Source organism: Pollachius pollachius (genome assembly GCF_949987615.1).
Source record: "Pollachius pollachius genome assembly, chromosome: 6".
Lineage (NCBI taxonomy): Eukaryota > Metazoa > Chordata > Actinopteri > Gadiformes > Gadidae > Pollachius > Pollachius pollachius.
In genome coordinates this window covers 20,145,158-20,165,413 of record NC_136939.1, presented here as the reverse complement: position 1 = coordinate 20,165,413, position 20,256 = coordinate 20,145,158, and the positions used below count along the sequence as shown (strand labels likewise).

Here is a 20,256-nt window from a genome sequence, read left to right as displayed (position 1 = left end):
CATGCACACGCACACACACAAACACAAACACGCATACACACACCGACGCACATACACATACAAGCAAGCACACACACACGCACACACACAAACACAAACACACACACGCATACACACACCCACGCACATACACGTACAAGCACACACACACACACACACGAACACATGCACGCATACACACATGCAAACGCACACACACAAACACAAACACACACACGCATACACACACCCACGCACATACACATACAAGCACACACACACACACACAAACACACACCCGCATACACACACCCACGCACATACACACACAAGTACACACACACGCATACAAACACGCATATACACACACCCACACATACACACACACACAAGCCAGGAGCAAAATGTCTAAATATGCGCTCATAATATACAGGTCTTATAGGCGGCTCATTTGTAAAAGATAAATAATAGCGCTGTAGATGGAATACTATTGAGAATAGATAAACATTAGATTGCATACTATGGCAAGCTATGCTAAACGTTCCTATACCTTTGTTAGGAGACGTTTATCCAACGTGATTTAAAGTGGATTATTAAACAGATTAAGGAGCAGGCAGGGCATGTAGCTGAAGGGGTGCTACATCACACATGTGTGCAACACGTGTGTGCATGTGTGTGTGCATGATAATAGTGTGCGTGGGTTCATGTGTGGCTGTGCTTTCATGCCTACCTCCTGCCTAGTCTCCTGCAGCTGCAGGTCCAGCTCGCTGACCCTGCTGCTGAGTTCATCCACGCGGCCCAGGGCCCGGCTCCTCTCCTCCCCCAGAGGGGTGTGCTGCTCCCGAGGGCCGGGGCCACGGCCCAGCTCCACCAGCAGGTCTTCACACTGGAGGGGGGGGGGGGGGGATAAGCCCTGGGTTAGGACCATGGAGGAACCAGCGATGCAGAACCCCCTCACCAGTGTCTCTGTATGTTTGCACAGTAGCCTCCTGTGGTTGGAACTGGCTTTGACTGGCTGGGAAGACGTTTGAGGAAGAGGCCCTGGTGGAGCGAGGCTAGCCACATCTCCAGACCAGTGCGCAAAGGAAAAGGCAGAGCCGTCCAATTAAAACAGCCTTCTAAACAAGACAAGGAGGGTGAAGTGTATCTTCAAGGTAAATAACTTGCCTTTGCCCATAGGTGGGCGCTGATTCATTGATCAACAGCGGACCCTGACAACACACCAAACACAACAGAACCTGTCCCTCGTTCCTACTCATGCCTTTCTAACTCCCTCACACACATCTACACGTGTGTGCATTCCAAAGTGCGTGAAAGCTAGGGTCATGGGTCAAAGGTCAAAGGTCCCAACCCCTACCTCTTGGTGAGTGCTCTCAGTGCTGCTGGACTCCTCTCTCTGGTTCTCCTCCTCGTTCTCCGCCGTCATACGGGGCTTGTCTCCTCCTCCTCCTCCTCCTCCATGCAGGCCCTTCCAGCCTCCCGTGTCCGTGCAGGGGCCCCTGGTAGTGGCCCCCTCCCCGGCTCTGGGGAACAGCCCCTCCCTCGTGGCCTCCCCTGGGTCCCCTTGCAGGTCCTCCCGGTCGGTGTTGTACTCCGCACACAGACTCAGAATGGACTCCAGTCTCTGGCGCTCCTGCAGAGCAGAGGGAACGGGGGGCGGGGGGGTCATCAGGAGGCATCGCGTGAATGCGTTAACATTTAGGGGATGTTTGACTCTTTTATCCAAAAGCGACCCGCAACCATTCGTTCACACGTTCACACACCCACGGCGGAGTCGACCACGCAGGGCGGCGGCCCGCTCGTCGGGAGCGGTCAGGGTGAGGCGTCTCGCTCAGGGACACCTCGGCCCTCAGCTAGGAGGAGCCGGGGTTCGTCAACCCGCTCTACCGCCTGATCCACCGTGGCGTGCATGGAGCAGGGGGAACAGGGGGTTGGTGGCTAGACACGGGCCGGGTCTGTATCACGAGGGGGAATCGCGTGAATGCTTCCTTTGGAATTCTGCTAAATCAAGGCACCAACCACCTAGTCTCCTACGCCTCCTATTGAATTCAGGAATCGGGAGGGTCCTGTGCCACCTTATTACCTATATATTTGCCGTCTATTTAGGAGGCTTTCTCGCAATTGAGACGCAGCAGTGGTGTTGGCACGTCATGCGGCTCGTGTTGCAGGGCGGCGGGCGCCCTTGGCTGACATTGTCCTGTTTGGGCAGCTGTCGAGCGTTGGCGGTGGACGGCCCCTGCAACCCGATAGCAGAAGACACACAGCGCTGGAATAGTTTTCTCCCTCTCACCACGAGGAGGGTCCATGGCAGACTATACAGTACAGGGACGTTATACAGTTGGGCCGGGACAAGATCACATTTTACGTCTAGATTCTCCAGAACCCAGCGCACAGAGGATCTGTTACGCTACTCCAGCGGTGTCTTGAACCGTGTGAGCCTGCTGAGTCACGTTGTATAGCACTAAGACGAGGTGGGATAGTTTCATTTGTACCTACTGAACAATACATTGTTCGGTTCAGGAATCTTGCACCGAAGCACTGTGCTGACAAGACAAGTTTGCCTCTCTGTTATCTTTCCCTCCCTTGCCAGAAGTCAGAACATCTCATTCACATTCAGTTCACAGACAGAATGTTTCCCCATTCCTAGCATTTTTCAAAGGGGATTTCACTTGCTACAGTAATGTCCTGTCCGCAATCATCCAGTCTTCGGTCCCAGACCACACTGTAATTTGAAAGTATCCAGTCCTGCAAAATATGTTTTACAATTAAACTTATAGTTTCAGTGTCATAATTCACTTCAACCTGCTTCATTGGAGAGAAAGCGAAGAGACAATACTAAATGTCCTAGGAACCTACTTGTCCTAGGAACCTACCAGGTGTATATTTGAGTCCACTCTGTGATGTAAACACGTGGTTATGCTTCATTAAAGCAGGGTTAAGATCACAAACCACTTGGTTGAGGACGGCTGCATCCGTTGACTCACTCTCCAGCACACAGCAGAGGATGCTGTGGAATGTCAGTCATCCACTAGCTAAAATAACCGCGCTTACTTTCATCACAAGGAAACTGTGACAGCTGTTTGTCTCTGGTGGTAATACCTTGTGCAAAAAACAACAACAATTCACCGGACATAGTGACAATACCGTGAGCTCAGATAGCGCTGAATATTAACAACAATGTCTATTTGTAGATGTACGATAAACACAATAGAATTCGTTACCAAAGAACCCAAAGCAATGCTTAAAGGCTTGCACCTCCAGTCCTATTGTTCAATCAGGCTGCAGAAGTCAGCTTCAGTGAACTAAAAATGTGCTTCTATTATACCTTGATTTAAACAGTGTGTTAAGAATGATTTATACATTTCGATGCTGTTCGGTGTCACAGCACCAATGCAACAGCGAGTCACCCATGACGACAACCCAAACAACAAAAGTGGTGCAGCAAATGACTGCAGCAACGCCGTAGCCAGTCCAGTCAATTCCTCCTAACCAGCGCACTGATCTCCCAATCACACGGTCCAGCTCTGACGCCAACCTCTGCATGGTGAGGCCACACCAGCCTCCAGAGACCTCCTGCTCAGACACAAGCGCGTGTCGTCACTCCACTCGTATTTATTACCAGAATCCATTTGGTCACTGAAATAGCCTGTGTACATGGAAAGCCAGGAATTCCTCCCTCGCGCCAAGTCCCCACACCCCCTCCCCCTGCAGCTGTCGAATGCCGGCTGGGTTGGGGGGTGGGGGGGGGGGAGGTGGGGGTTGAGCAGTAGTCTGTGGGCCACGTGCATGGCTGGAGGGGAGCTGTGGTAGGCAGAGTGGTTGGTAGTAGAGATTCAGCATGGATTATAAAATCCACACGACTTCCGTGAGAAGGAAGTCCAAGAAGTGAAGGGAGCGGCTTCAGTCCCGCCCGAGGAAAGGTAAATATAGTGTAGTGTGGTGAGCAGCCACGCCCACTGCTCTTTAGATTCCTCCGAGCGGGCTGCGTGAAGGGAATACACACCGTGCTGTCACTCAGGGCTAACGTTGGCTAACCAGTGCCAGTAATCCCCTTGGAAGCTCTGCTGGAAGATATACCCCTCCCCTACCCCAATGCAGATATTCGATGATGTCTGCCATTGTTGATGCTATACTTGTCCCACTTCAGACTGGTACGGAGCTGGACCTTACAGGGCCACTGGCACACCAGATCTGCCATAAGGGCCTGCATTAGGAACCACAGCTGATAGGGGCACAGCACCAGGGAGCCTCACCTGCTTCTCCATCTCCTGCTCGCGGAGCCGCTCCTCCCGCTGCCAGCGGTGGTACTCCAGCAGCTCGCCCTCGTTGTCGCTGATCTCCGAGATGCTGTTCTTCCGCTCTCTGGCGCGGGGCCTCGCGGGGCCAGAGGAGGGGTCCCTGCCGGACGCGGGCCCCGCTGCAGCGGCCCCGTGGGATACTTTCCTCTGCCTCCCGGGGCTGGTGAGGGGCGAGGACCCGGCGAGAGAGACCGAGGAGCCCTGGATCCCGGGACAGGAGCCGGAGTTGGTCCTCGGGCGGCGCCGGGGCTGCTCGCGGACCATCCCGCCAGGGGGGGCCTGGATCTGGGGCTGGGCCTTGCGTTGGCCGCGGGGGCTCTCCGAGGCAGCTCCGCCGGCGGCGGAGGGGTGTGAAGTGAGGGAGGAGGACGACGAGCCCTGGAGGAATCCAGCTGTCGTGCTCCGGGACATGAAGGAGCTGTGGGGCGGCAGCTCTCTCTGGCTGCTGCCTCCGGCCCCCTCCGGAGTCCTTTGTTTCTGGGGGGCGACGTCCTCTTTGCGGGGGCGGAGCTGGCCCTGTTCCCGCACGGGACTGGGCGGCCGGTTGTGCAGGGAGGGGCCCGGGACTCTGGGGCGGGCCGGCGGGGCCGGGGAGCCCCGTGGGGTGGGTCTCTGCGGGGCCGCGGGGGACGGACTGGGGCTGGGGCCTACGGAGACATCCCCTCTGCTGCCACGGAGGGACCGGGGGCTCTCGGCGACCCGGGCCCCGGAGCCGTCGCTGGGGGCCGCGGGAGGGGAGGCCCGCGGGCGTGGCACCGGGACCGGTTTGGCCCCCGGGGAGCAGGGGGGTCGCGTGGGGGCCGTCAGTCTGCCGCTCGGGTTCTGTCCGGGACCGGAGGATGATGAGGAGCAGGGGGAGGGGCGGTCGTAATCACTGAACCCCAGAGGGTCCCGGAGCTGGGGGTCCGCGTGGATCATGGTGCTGTGGCCTGGGTTATCCTGGTGGTCAGTCGGACCTGGAATACCACCGCCGTTGGGAACGTTGCTGAAGTCTGCGAGGGAGATCATTGGATCTGTCTCATTGAAAGGGAATAAATACAGACAATACACACATACATGCGTGTGTGTGTGTGCACCTAGACACACACACACCTAGACACACGCTCATACAAACCTAGACACACATACCCAGACACAAACACATGCACACACACACACACACACACACCTAGACACACACACCAAGACACACACACCTAGACACACACACCAAGACACACACACCTAGACACAAACACACACAGACATACACAGACACAAAAAAACGCATGCATGCGAACGCATTCACACACACACACACACACACACACACACACACACACACACACACACACACACACACACACACACACACACACACACACTACATTCATGTGAGCATGTAGTTAACAGACAGAGGCTAATGTAGCCCATAGGAAGGCTAGGATGTGTTGTTCCTTAGTGTGGTAATCCTATAGGGATCTGGAGCTGCTAAATATAAAGTCTACAGCTACATGCTTCAATTAGACCGCGTGCAATCTGGGCCTTAGGCAGGAAAAGTGTGGGCACGAACACACACACAGCAGAGAGAGCAGGCGTGGCTGCTCATAGTGTAGGTCAGCCACCACGGGTTGGACCGCTATAAGGTCAGGGGAGAATGGGTCTGATATAGACTCAGCAGCAAGGTAAAGAGCAAGGAAGGAAGCTAATGCTCCAGGCAACGGGGCAGAAAAATAACCAAACATAATAGAAGGAACCGCTAGTGTTTCAAAGCCAGTGAATCAGAAGAAAAGGGCTTATTTTCGAGTCTGACGGTTTTATATAGCCACTGATTCAATCAATTCTCTTTTTATTGGGGTCAGACCCTGGGTGCCGAGTAATGATTGAATAAACCAGGTTGCTGATAATGGAGGAGACTTGTACAAATTATAACTTTGGACCGTTATTGCTCCTGCATTGGATGCTGGGGACAGAGAACTACTGCATAAGTTCAAAATAAAAATAAACAATAACATAACACATGCATTACATGTGGCAACAGTAGCATTACATTTTTAAATAAGATAACCTGGGGGTTTATTTTATTAAATAAAATGTAAGCTGTATGTTGAAATGTTGAAATAAGATAAGCAGGTGGGTATATAAGTGTAATTACGTGTTCACCTGCTTGATGAGTTCTGCTGGCGTTCATACTCTTCATCCTGAGGGCTTCCTCGGGGTGGTTGAAACGGAAAAAGGCAGACTGGCCAAAACACAGCATGCACCCTGTCAGTGAAGAGGACCACCCAGAGGCAGTTAGCAACATGTTGCCGTAAGGGGTAACGTCCACATGAAGGTGTAGAAAACAACAGAGATGGTGGAACATAGGAGGTTAGGATTGGTGAGTAACCTGAAAAATATATACCTTTAGATTCATGCTTAATGTGTTTATGATGTCAGACCACATTACAAAGAAATCTTCTTACATATACTGTACATTAGATTAGGGATTAAACTGAATTTTAATAATACAATTGACTGACTATTCCAATATGTCAAATTTGTTTTTATTTAATACCTAATTATTTTCAGTACCCTATGAATCTGTGAAACAATATTACAATTTATGTTTAAAAATATGGTTGCATGCTTTAGAGGCACATTGTAATGTCACGTGGCCTTCTGGCAGAAATACCTTTCAGCAAAATGTGAACTTCCATATTACAGTAAGTGTGAGGGAATAAGTGAAGCGTAGAAAGAAACCAAATATGTGCAAAAGTGACTAATCTAATCTCATAATGTCCCTTGTGTCACTAAATGTGTCAACACATTCAACACAGTATCATCATGGGAATTTGACTTGCATGCATAATTAATAAGCAGTCTCGCTTCAATGCACCTCGTTACTGTACAAGCAATCACACAAACAGAGATAACAACTCACCCCAGCATGGATTAACTCCCTGTCCTTACCAACGCAAAGTTGAAACCCCCCATAGGGAACAACATACAACAAAAACAACACCTTGAACAGCAAGTGGCTGCAGTAGGTCCTTAAAGTGTAGCGGTTATATAGCAGCTGACCCCGGCTACACGCGCTGGAGGCTAACTCTGTCTTGAGGGGCATTATGGTTGTGGGCTTTGGGCTGGAGTCCTGTGTCATGAGCAGTGAGCGAGTAGGGTGGAGGATGGGGGGAGTAGGGTGGGGGGGTGGGAGTAGGGTGGGGGGGTGGGAGTAGGGTGGGGGGTGGGTCTCTTGGTTGTGCTGTAAATAGTGCATTGGGTTCAAGCTCACAAGTGTGCATAATTTTGTAACTGTCCATAGGTTTGACGTGAGCTTTGTTTTAGGCCAGGAGGACCTCAAACGAGTAACACTGCCGATCTTTGTCTTTCACTGACGTTTAGTGAAATAACAATATTTTTGGTTGGATACTCAATGTTTATTCTTTGGGTGAATTGTAGTCTCTGGACCCAATAGTCTTTAAATGGATCACCAAAGAAAAGTTGGGTTTTGGTATGTTTTTATTTCTTTCCCAAGTCCATGATGGGCTTTTGCTTATATATTTGAGGATACATTCCAGTTACTGTACTAGAGAGGAAAAAGGACAGGGGACCACATTTCCATTTTGACAATGTGGTCAGACAGACATTCAGGCAGTCTGACAGACAGACAGACAGTCAGTCAGACAGATAGACAGACAGACAGATAGACAGACATTCAGCCAGTCTGACAGACAGACAGACAGTCAGACAGACAGACAGACAGACAGACCGACAGATAGACAGACATTCAGCCAGTCTGACAGACAGACAGACAGTCAGACGGACAGACGGCCGATGGGCTGCTGTCTCTATCGCTCTGTGCTACCTTGGGTGAGGCGCGTGGGCCTGGTGGCGGCCAGGCCGTCCACAGAGCACTGGTTCCCACAGGGGTAGAGGGTGAGGCAGCCCTCCTGGTGCTGGATGTAGCAGTGCTGGGGGGCCACGCCCGCGCCCTGCAGGGGGATGTCTGCCCCCTCGCTGCCCAGCGTGGTCCTCCCTGACGCAGCCACACAGCACAGGGAAGACGCATGAAGACAGACGTGGGACATGCCCCCGACGCCTCGGATCGGGTATCGTAGGGAGGTTAAACCCTGAACCGTGCAGTAATAAACTCATCACCACGTTGTTTCCTCCTGTTTACTGTTGTTTTTACACCTGTGTGGCCCGGTTTGGTGTCTATATGTTGATATGTGTACTGAGGTTGGGTGGAGGTGGATTCAGAGCCCAGCCCAGCCCTAACCCTGTATTGAAAGAGATCATCCCCCACCATGATCGTGTTGAAGTCAAGTTTTGTGTATCTTGTATCTTGCCACGCTCTGATTAAACGTGTCGAGCTCACTGTTGCTGGGGTGAGTCACCAATCGGCTATCGAATGGATGCACCAATCGGATGATTTGCATGACAGGACTTTGAAGGTGTGTTTACAGTGTTTAGGAGATGAAGTCAATGTGATGCAAAATGGAATCGTTCGATGTCCTCAAGTCAATTAATGTGATACACCATAATAAATTCTCTTAATAAATTAATAATTGTGCCTAAAAGAGAGAGGGAACGTGAGAGCTACAAAGAGAAACACATACGCACACACATACAAGAGCAAGAGAGAGAGAGAGAGAGAGAGAGAGAGAGAGAGAGAGAGAGAGAGAGAGAGAGACAAGCCAATAAAGGCTTACCTTCGAGCAGGGGCAGCAGGGTGATGGCTACACTCAGGCGTCCACTTCCCAAACTGACCAAGTGGGGGCGCTCTGCCTGGACCTTCAGGGACTTTCCTGTGTCAAACACGTCTAGAGGAGTACCCTGTAAACACACACAATGCAATCCTCATCCCCCTCTGCTCCCACACACTTTCTGCTCGACCATTTCCACTTTTAAAAGCTCCACCTTGAGCACATTATGCACAGAAAGCTTTGACCACACACAACCAAACCTTAAGCCATCCAGAACTGGCAAACATATTCTCAATAGTGGAAACAGTACAGTCAATGTGCATTGCTTTAGTGAGCCTTGTTCTGAGAATCCTGGTACATTAAGACAGGAAAAGATCAAAGTGTCCCAGAGGAGGGCAGCAGAGAGACCAGGCGGGACTCACCTGTATGACCTGGTGGGTCTGCCGGGGTCCTCGCTCCCCTCCGGTAGTCCTGCCGGCGTGCTCCATGTCAGCGGGCGTATCTGGGCTTGTACTGGACGCAACACTCAACTCCTGGAGAAGACAGGCAGTGGAAACATGTCAGGTCCAACCGCTGCTGGGGGAATAGTCGTACTACGGTAGCAGTGCAATTAGCACACTGCTCTCTTTTCGGAGCTGTCCCACTTCCACACACACGTGACGTTCACTCCCTCTGAAAGAAACGAAACGCGTCCCTCCACATCGCCCGGAGAGCCACAAGTTGCCACTGGTCTGTGATTTATCTTTTTAAAGGGTTGCCAAGAAAAAGTGTCGAAAAGGTCTCCCTGAATCTCTGACGCCACCTCCTGACAAAACACCGGCAGCTATCCGAAACGCTAGCAGGCATTGCGGGCCAACGGCGGCTTTGTTATGCTGTGCTCACTGTGTCTAACGTGCTCTTGATGTTGGAGCTAGTGAGCGTGTGTTGTGGTGCATGTGTGCTGCAGGTGGAGAGGAGACGCTGGTTCATCGCCAATACTGACTGTGATTCTCCATGACTCATAACAGAATCTCCCGGAGACGAACTCGGCATTCACAGCAGACAGATGCTGTTGATAACATCCAGATGTCCACCCATGCCCGCTGAAATCCACCGAAGGAAGAAGCAACCCAAAGATAAGACAACCGACTCACGTGACCCTGTCCCTGTCTGTATCTCTTCCACAGATAAACACACAGGTGAACAAACAAACACTTTCCTGGAAAAGCAGACATTCATCTGTGTGTGTGTCAGTCAGACTGTCTGTAGATGATACCTAAGCTTAGCCACTGTAGAAACTTTCTTGACCGTAGCATTATTTGGATTTGATCAATAAACAGACAAACTAAATCCCCCATTACACCAAAAAGCTTGATGTTTACCTGGATATTTAACAGCTTATCTCATCTTATTGAATTTTTTTTGTTTTTCAAAAAGCCAAAATATACTAACAAGCCAAAATATACTAACCCCTATGCTTGCAAAGTAAAATTACGAGTTCCATCTCTTGTTCTCCAAATAGTAAACCAATAGGGCTCTTTTAGTTCTCACTGATGACATCACAGCTCCGTCTCGCCCACCTCATCGAGACCCGGCTATTCTGGAAGCCCATTGGTCAGTGTGGAAAGCCGGGTGCTGTCCCTGCTCTCAGTGATGTCACCCCAGGGTGAGGCAGCCGGTGGATGACTAGGCCGTACAATTGTACCCAGTGTGTGTGTGTGTGTGTGTGTGTGTGTGTGTGTGTGTGTGTGTGTGTGTGTGTGTGTGTGTGTGTGTTTGTGTGTGTGTGGGGGGGGATGTATATGACTCGGTGGGCACAGGAAGCACAGAGAATACAGGCTCCCTCTCTGTTATGCAGTGATACTTGTCCCTAGTGCCCCCCAACACACAATCTCACTCACACTCACACACACACACACACACACACACACCCACACACAAACACACACACACACACACACACACACACACACACACACTCCTACAACACTGGCCTGCTCTGACCCTCCCATATCCAACACAATTAGGTAGGGCTGGGGAGGGGGGGGGGTAAGAGACAGAGAGAGACAGAGAGAGAGAGAGAGAGAGAGAGAGAGAGAGAGAGACAGAGAGAGAGAGACAGAGAGAGACAGAGACAGAGAGAGACAGACACAACCTGTTACATTATCTCTATCTCTTAATGACTCTCTCTATCTATCTGTACTCAATCTCTCTCTCACACACAAACTTATACAGACAGTCAAACAGACACACTCACACATACACACTCTCACTTGCTCGCTCTCACACACACACACACACACACACACACACACACAACCACACGAATGCTTCCATAAACCTCACAGATTCTGTGTACACACCCAGCCAAGGGAATAGTTTTAAGGGCTGCAAATCCATGGCCTCCCTCTATAACCAGTCATTACCGGGCCAGTTCTGCCCTTTAGCGTTGCCACGGGCTTCTGAAAATAGACCCGGCCAGCCACAGAGTCTGGGCTGGTACTTTTAAAGAGGAATGACTTCTTCATATAAAGAGATTGACGAGTGAGCTTTCAGAAATGGATCTAAAATACACGACGCTGTAAATAATAAACTCATCATAACGATGGATGAACCCTGACTTGCTAATGTGACACACATTTAAGATACCGTCACGGAGCCGGTGTTTAGCTCAACTGTACTGTAACACGCACAAACAAACACACGTAACACACACGTCTGATCCAATGACATGCACTCCACAGCACTCACAAACAAACAAGCTTCTCCACCATAGGGAGGTTCAACAGATGAGACGAGCCAGCCCTCACCATCTGATCCCCCTCCATCTCCTCTTCTTCTTCTGCTGCTTGTCCCCTCAGCAGCTGTGCCGTGTGCGAGCTACCTTCATCCCAGCCTAGTGTCAGTCCTTTAGGGCTTCATGTTGATGTCTTCCTGCCTTCCGCTTTCATTCAACCTCACCGCTGGAGCTGTGTTCCTAACCTTGCTACAACACACCCCCACTGTCACCACCACCACTCCTACCGTTCCACTGCCCTCTTTCCCTCCCTCACCCCCAATCCCAGTGCAGGGTTACACCTTCAGCCCCCACATCCACACCCCCACCCCGCCCTATCCACTTGTAGCCCAGAAGAGGGAGGGTGGCTGGGAAACATTTGGGGCTGACTTCCTAAACACAGTCTTGAATGCTTCTGAAGCTCTCCTGGCTACACTTCCTGGTCTGATTTCCCAATCAGGTTTTCATTTATTCAAGTTTTCCGATAGTTTCAGATATCCAAATGATTATTGATCATTTGATTATTTTTTTTTTTTTTTTGCAGAAACTTTTAGTCAAAGCAGCTCACGTCGTTTCCTTGGATTTGCGTTCTTATAGAGCTGGTAAGGGGTCAGGCATCTTGCTCAGAAGCCTACAGGTATAGACTACTACATCGAGGCCCACACCCGGTACATGTTGGCTGGGAGTCCACCACCATAACCACTGACAGCGGTTCTTAAACTTTTTATACCGCGTACCACTTCAGAAAATATTTGTCCCCCCTCAAGTACCACCATTATGACCGATGTTGTAAAATATAACAAAAGACAGTAGTGTAGGCCTTCCCTATTCAGCTACGTACAGGGGTTAATGTATTTCTATTCATACCAATATTTGGATAAACTTATCCCAGCACAAATACATGAGCATGCTGAACAAACAATCTTCACTCCTTGGAAACGTGTCCTTCCCTAATACAAATACACTTATTTTGAGACTCAGCACTGAAGATTAAATAAGGCCGGTACAAATGTGTCACTGGGCATGCTCTGGTGCGTGGTGTGTTTGTTTTTTTTCTGATTGCTTAAGTTAACACACGGGTGAGGCCGACTACTCCAGACGATGGGGATCCCTGATGGAATTCACATTGTCAACAGAAATGTTATTAAAAACAGCAACTTCCTGTTTGAAGACACGTATACACATGGCAGTAATACAGATGATCAGGTGGGTGGGTTGGAGTCGTAGTAGTGGGGGAGGGAGGTGGAGCTGAGGTGGTGGAGAAGGAAAGGCTTGTTGAGTACAGCTGTGTTTAATCCGTTCCTTGGTGGCTGGAATACAAAAACACTATGTTCCACAGGAAGTCGGCCAGCCCATGAGCCATCTCTTTCAGATGTCCCACAGGAAAATCTTTTGGGGGAGAGAGGAAAGAAAGAGAGAGAGAGAGAGAGAGAGAGAGTGTAAGTGAGCGAGTGTAAGGGAGAGAGAGTGGGAGAGAGAGAGAGTAGGAGAGCAAGGGAAAGAAACAGTCAACTATTGATCTCTCTAGAGTCACTTCCCATGGTCGGGGTCACTTCAGAAGTGCCGGCGGAAATGCAGAGGGGGGAGAAAGCGGAGGCAGCGATGCTAACCATATAGACAACTGTTTGAGTTGAGGCAACAGGGAGTGGAGGTCGGCGTTAACAGTTTACCATAGTCACTAGAAATGTATGGGAAACCCCCACCAAACACAGCTAATAGGTGCTGATTAGATTCCTTTTGGCCCGTGAGTTCCAATGGGACCCACATAGGGGTTGATCCACTTGGGACTGGTGGGACAAAAATATTGTTCTTTTTTAAGAACGTTAAAAAAAGCCATCTCATTTGCAAATAAACAGGAAGACACAGAAACGTTTTGGCAGTCGTAGTACCAGTCGTAAACATCCAGGGACACACTTTCTCCAGCCGTTTCCATAAGAAAGCGAGATCCAGTGTGGAAACTGGAGTTCAGACCAAACGATGCACAGACCACAGGAATCCAACACAGTGGAAGAAGAAACACCTCCGTTTAGCGTGTCGGGTCGCACGTTAAGAGCGGAGGAATAGGGAGGGTTAAAAGAAAATCTCACACCTCTCACCCCGAGGAGCACATCCGATGTTACCGCCAAACTGTGAGACACATGGAAAATGGTGCAGTACTGAAAAACCCCAAAGCCACAAAAATGCACTGCAGGGCAGTGCTGTTTTTAACACGGAAACTCATACTTGGATCCCATTCATGGAGGCTGTGGCCCCGCAGGAACACCTGTACACTACGGTGCTCCACGCCTCAGCACGGAGGAAGCAACAAGTGCAAATCCACTTATGCAATGTGCTGAACAATCGGGGATTCCCCAACTCTGTTTGATTTGGAATCAAATGTGGTTTGACTTATTGTGATGTCTAGCGTCTCTGATGGTAACACAAACAGAGGCAGAATGAATGGGCCTGCCCTACCCAAACCACAAAACGGGAATAGGAGAGGTCCGACCAAGACAACTGTTACTTTATAGAGCTAAAATGCATGCAGAAGCATCCCCATTGACCGCCCATACAACCTCCTTGAATGGCTTAACGTGTGGTACATGTGTCAGCCACTGACCTGGTGCAGAGCCCCCCTTCTGGGACGGATCTCCCACTCAGGAAATGGCCTCCATTCAGAGAAACATTGCTCTGTTCATCCCTCAGTTGTCCTCCTCCACCTCCTCCTCTCCTCCCACCTCCTCTCTACTTCTACACTCCAACCAGCCGCTTTTGGCCTTGATCCATCACACCTTCATCATCATCATCATTACCAACATCATCATCATAATCATCACATCATTGTCATCTTCATCATCATCATCACCTGGTCGACTATAATGTCTGCTTGTATCGTTAAATGGAGACTGAGCCTGCCTTTGTGTTGGTTAAATAATATGGGGATACAAGTACTTAAATAGGGACAATAGTGTCTTTCACAAAAAAAGGACTACACAAATGGCAGCACAGCCACACACACACTTTGTAAAGAACCCGTTGGCCCCATTGAGATTAGGACACTCAAACTCAGAATTGAACAAGAGACGATTGTCTCTCTCTCTTTCTCTCTCTCTCTCTCTCTCTCTCTCTCTCTCTCTCTCTCTCTCTCTCTCTCTCTTATTCATAACGCACACATACTTCTCTCTCATTTTCACTCACAATCGTTCTCTCTCCCTCACTTACCAACCCACATAAACACACACACACACACACACACAAAGTGAATAAGACACATGCATCAGTCCTCAGTAAGTCCTTCATCAGTCAAGTAGTCATGTAGTAAGTAAGTTAGAAAAATGCATTGTATTACCAGAGATGTTTCTTAGTGCGCCCCAGAGCTTAAATCCAAAGGTTCACGTTGTGGACAGATCATCCTCTGCGCTCCCCAACGGGACAGGCATGCTGGTGTCCTTCTCTTAGAGTTGGTGTGGGCTTCCTCACTGTGGATCCAGACACAGAGGCAGACCCGGCCCCTCTCACTGCCCACAGTGTCGCCCCGCCTAAACATCCCTCTCCCCCTCTGTCTAGTTCTCTCTCTTTTCCTTCCTCCATCCCTCCATCCACATCTCCTCACTCTTTTCCTGAGTTGGATCTGTCTCTTGTTGCTCCACACACACACACACACACACACACACACAAACAAGCACACACACTTAAACACGCACGCACACATGTGCACACGCATACACACACACACACACTAAAGGCACACACAAACACACACACACACGCACACACGCACACACACACACACACATTTGAACACACACACACACACACATTCCAGCATTAACAAAAGGCAGATTTGTTCTGCAGTTCAGACCAGTTATTGTTTAACTGTCCACATCTCCCAGCTGTTTCACTTTTGTCAAACGTTGGATCAAATATGGGGTTTAAGTCTTTGCACATTTGTACCAGAAAACCGATAAAACTGAATTTCGGTTTTTGAATTCTCAATTAAATTCAATATTTCTCACCATTTCCCATCATCTCAGCTCTAATTATAACAAACTTAAATATGAGTTATTGTATGACATCACATTGTAACCGGTGTATTGGTCCTTATTTTGATGTCTGTGTCAGGTCGCAGAAGGTTCTTGAAGGAGGGTTAAGATATTTCGGCCAAATGAGAACGTAAAAAGACGTAAAAAAAAACAACGTAAAATATTCATATTAAGTAATATCAATCAACTTAAATTAACTTCTTAGGGCTATTTAAGGAAAACCAGCGTTGCTTTATCTGATCAGTTAGGCGAGTCGGACGGCGAGGGTGCAAAAATACATCCACATTTTTCCTCTCAGTGTGAACGTTTTGGCTGCTAGTGTTGGAGACCTTTTCAGAGCCATGAGTAATGGTTCTGTCTGTCTCACGTAGGCTATGAATGAGTCACGATTTACTTTACAAGCAAAGAAAACGCCACAAGGTAGACAGAAAGATCCCCTTTGCATGATATTTTACTCCTCGATGTCTGGGTTCCATGAGTGAAATTTAATGTAAAAAATATTTCTTGAAAAACCCATAATATGCTAGGCCTTACATACTGACATACCTGTAGGCTTAGGGTTAGGCAATCACATTATTTTTTAACAATTCAATTCAAGTCAATCTGAACGTAAATTATTTCCATGGTGGCAAAGTGTTCTGATACTAGTTTGTGAGTTAACGACTCACATTAGAATTTCTATAGAAAGTGCGGGCTGGAAAGAAACAGAAAGCGCTAGACTTCCTTTAAACCAAAATACCAATATGCATTTTCACAGCAAGGGAGTGGGGTGCTTTTATAGCTTTAAGTGTCCAATCTACTGCCCATTGAATTCTGATGGAAGTAGGCCTAGCCTAAGCCTACTTACCAGGTGTGACTGTGAATTCAATGCTATTGGTCTCTACTAAAGTTATTGACTTGTTTCACCTTTTCCGAATATAATACAGGTTATATGGTAACACACAAGGTTTCATAACATAGAGGCGCCTTCACACCAATATATATCTTAACCCAGACAATGTTACCTTTATATATTAACATATATGCCTGCTGGAATGATCATGACCATATTAATCGATTTGTAAAGTGGTTCTGCACACTCAAATGTATGAAAATCAAGACTAGAGTAGCCTAATCTATGAGCGAATCCGTTTGGGATTTATTATGCCTCTGGTGTCGAGACGAGAACGCAAGAACGTTCCTCAACCGTTTGCGCTCTGGGTGCAAGCGTTGGTGTGTTTCGGTAAAGTGATATTTTAGCTATTCCATTAATTCCATCTTATAATGCAACACGGGTATTTAAAGAGTATAGAAGCCGGTGAAAACATAGTGCTTTCTTAACCACTAGGATACTTTTTTTTTCTTCAATAAAACATTGACCCCTGGTGGCGAGGTAGGTATAGTGCACAAACAAATATTTTATTTTCTATGTTTGACTATTCAGCTTTGATTCCGTACAATAGACACGGAATTAAGAACAATTTCATCCCATGGTAATGAAATATAGCGATTTATCATTATATACCTTCACATTTGAACATACACACAGTTCGTTGGTAGCTTTTTAAAGTGTGCCTTTTGTAGTGAAAATGGTAGTTAATAATATCATACTCGAGTTTCGGTGCATTCAGTTTTAAGGCTTTCTGGCTTTCACGGATTTTGTATACATTACCATTTGCTAAAGCTTACCCACGAAATTTGCCCGTCAATCCTACTGAAACGAACGTGTCAGTAGGATGAACAATCTTGCACAGTACTACAACGTTATTATGACATGTTTTGCAGTTGTTTACTTGAGGAAGCACCTGGTGTGATTCTACAGTTAAACTGTTTAGTGTGGCAGCGAATGTGCATCCTGTATGACGCCGTCAAGAGCACGATGTAAACAGTGAGTGAATAAAAAAATAATTAAAAAAACATGTGTGCTTAATTACCCAATAGACAGTCATGGCGGGAGTTTTAATATCACATTGAGCCTGCCAAAGGTCACATGACAATGAGGCCATGGACTTTTAACTGCATTTTAAAAAATATAACTGAAACGATTTCAGAAGGTTTAACGGTTTACTTTATCATTAAATATGGGCTGTTAAAATAGATGCCCGTAAGAGTGTACAAGTGCAGGCTACTTTTAAATTACCTGCATCGAGTTTACCTGATGTGTATTTTATGAACGGAATCCTAATCCATGTTCACAACAGAATGCCAGCTCTGCAGGAACTTGAGGTTTCTTCACTGCAATGACTTTTGCAGACAACCTTCTGCAGTGCTGCAGAAAACGGTCCTAGGCCTACTTGACTCGGGTCTCGCTTTGAGAGTACAATCACTATTGTGCACCATGTGCCCAAACTACTAAACATGGGACCAGCCATGCTCACAGGGGCCAAGACATAGCGCTTAGATAACACCCAATGTCCCCATAAAGGTTATACGATGTAAAACCATTCGACGCCAGTTTCTCAGTGTACAAATCACCATCAGTCGTTGTTATAAACAAGGGTTTATTCAAAATTGGGAGCGAAAACGCAAAGAACAACGCGAGAGGAATGCAATAAAAGAAAAAGCTCTTTCAGTGAAGAATTGGGTGGCCCTTAAAAGGGCCGTTGGGGTATCAAGTCATTGAGGAGGGCAGCAGCCTAGTACTCCTGGGACTGAGACGAGGCCTTCTTCCCCGCCTTGCCGGCACTGGGCGCCGCAGCCTGCCCGCCGGTCTTCTTCGGCAGGAGGACGGCCTGGATGTTGGGGAGCACGCCTCCCTGGGCGATGGTCACTCCGCCGAGCAACTTGTTCAGCTCTTCGTCGTTACGAACCGCCAGCTGGAGATGGCGGGGGATGATGCGAGACTTCTTGTTATCCCTCGCAGCGTTGCCAGCCAACTCCAGGATCTCGGCGGTGAGGTACTCCAGCACGGCGGCCATGTAAACAGGGGCTCCGGCACCCACTCTGTGGGCATAGTTGCCCTTCCTCAGCAGACGGTGGACGCGGCCGACGGGGAACTGCAGCCCGGCTCTGGAGCTGCGGGTCTTCGCCTTTGCGCGGGCCTTTCCTCCGGTCTTTCCTCTTCCAGACATTTTCAATGACGTTGGGGTAACTGCTCAAAACTAGCACTGCAGATCGCTGATGGTAGCTGGTTGAGGTTGACCCGGATATATATCGTTACAGAACAAGCCCCGCCCACACGGTTGATTAGCTTATGAACAAAAAAAACGATTGGTTTGAGTACTTCACCTATGACCAATCAGGTTCGCGGTACGAGAAGATGATTTTCCCTCCTTCGTGCCATTGGTTTATGTGCCCGCCTCTCAAGTTTTAGCGGCAATGAGGACAGCTTTTTTTAAAACTTTGAACATTTTGGCGCTCTGCACATTCTGTAACCGTGGCCAATCACACTACACACACATCTGTTCTAGACTGAAAGGCTTGAAAAATAATTTATTTGCAATATAGTAAACATTATTTTCACATTGAGGGCATTTCAAATTATAAATGGCATATGACAATAGTTGCCTTACCTTTTACACAACATTGTTTTGTGGTTTTATTGGCGAATTTAAAGGTCAAACGCAGATAGTAAGATGTTTATTGACATTGGGTGATGGCTTCCTTTTGAACTGTGGCGGTCATGACCCTATTTTTGTATCTAAGAACTATTTTCTTTCGTACGGTAGAAAATGTCTTAAATTAGCAGTTCTGAACGTGATGTCTGCACACATAATGGACCATCTTTCCTTACTTCACATACTAAGGTTGTCTTTTGAAGAACAAATACTAACAAACAGGAAATATCTCTTGTACGGTATATTGACATACAGCCCTGAGAAATCAGCATGTGTTGAATTCAATTATATCCTGTAGCTCCAGATTCAATGTTTTTTTACTCAACCTGAATAATATATTTACATATCTATAACAATATTGCTGATGGACATTTCCTGAATTAAATTATATGCTTGTAAATAGGTTTATGGAGGTAAAAGTTATTAGAACAATGTTATTTGATGTGTGAAGGTAACTGCAAGATCACAAGACACCAATACATAATTGCCAGTGTGCTTGCCACACCTGTTACCAGATAATTATTCTGTATAAAATAGAAAGAAAAAATGAATTACTGCAAAAGGTTTTACATCCTTAGAATACAGTATGCATGCATGCATAACAAGACACTTAAATGCTTTTTATTGAAAATTCTACTGATGTCAGAAAAGGAAATGAGGAATTGAGGTTATATTCTATGATGTCTTGATGTTCAGGGTTCCCCTGTTGCTGTTATTTATTTATTTATTTATGTTGATATATAGTTCATGTAGTGTTGTTTTTATTGTTATGCTTGCAAAGCTCTCTGTAGGCTGCAATTGTTTCTTCACTCAGTTGTTTAAAGACAAACAAATGAAAATGAACATGTTTTGATTTGTGAGCGTTTGAGTACATGTGTTACTATTTCATTGTATGTCTCTTCATGGAACTACCAAACAATATAAAACAATACCTGCAACGTTTTGCCTACATTAAGTTACATTAAAAAATCTTATTAAAAAACCGAAATGTATAAGCAA

At 47.6% G+C, this 20,256-nt stretch overlaps 2 protein-coding genes across 2 annotated transcripts in view; both read right to left on the bottom strand.

Annotated features, from left to right (window-relative positions):
• Positions 1–14,364, bottom strand: part of phldb1a (pleckstrin homology-like domain, family B, member 1a) — a gene marked incomplete at its 5' end in the record, with an annotated part of 32,512 nt that extends 18,148 nt beyond the window's left edge. The window contains 8 exons of the mRNA XM_079738163.1: positions 710–865; positions 1,337–1,612; positions 4,233–5,269; positions 6,420–6,521; positions 8,104–8,274; positions 8,951–9,074; positions 9,367–9,477; positions 14,299–14,364. Coding sequence (XP_079594289.1) covers positions 710–865; positions 1,337–1,612; positions 4,233–5,269; positions 6,420–6,521; positions 8,104–8,274; positions 8,951–9,074; positions 9,367–9,477; positions 14,299–14,364 — 2,043 coding nt within the window. The remainder of the gene's footprint in view (positions 1–709; positions 866–1,336; positions 1,613–4,232; positions 5,270–6,419; positions 6,522–8,103; positions 8,275–8,950; positions 9,075–9,366; positions 9,478–14,298) is intronic.
• Positions 14,365–18,190: 3,826 nt separating this feature from the next.
• On the bottom strand, positions 18,191–18,816 carry h2ax (H2A.X variant histone). The gene has a single exon (XM_079738346.1). The coding sequence runs from the start codon at positions 18,769–18,771 to the stop codon at positions 18,337–18,339; it is 435 nt and encodes a 144-aa protein (XP_079594472.1). The 5' UTR covers positions 18,772–18,816; the 3' UTR covers positions 18,191–18,336.
• Between the last annotated feature and the right edge of the window lie 1,440 nt (positions 18,817–20,256).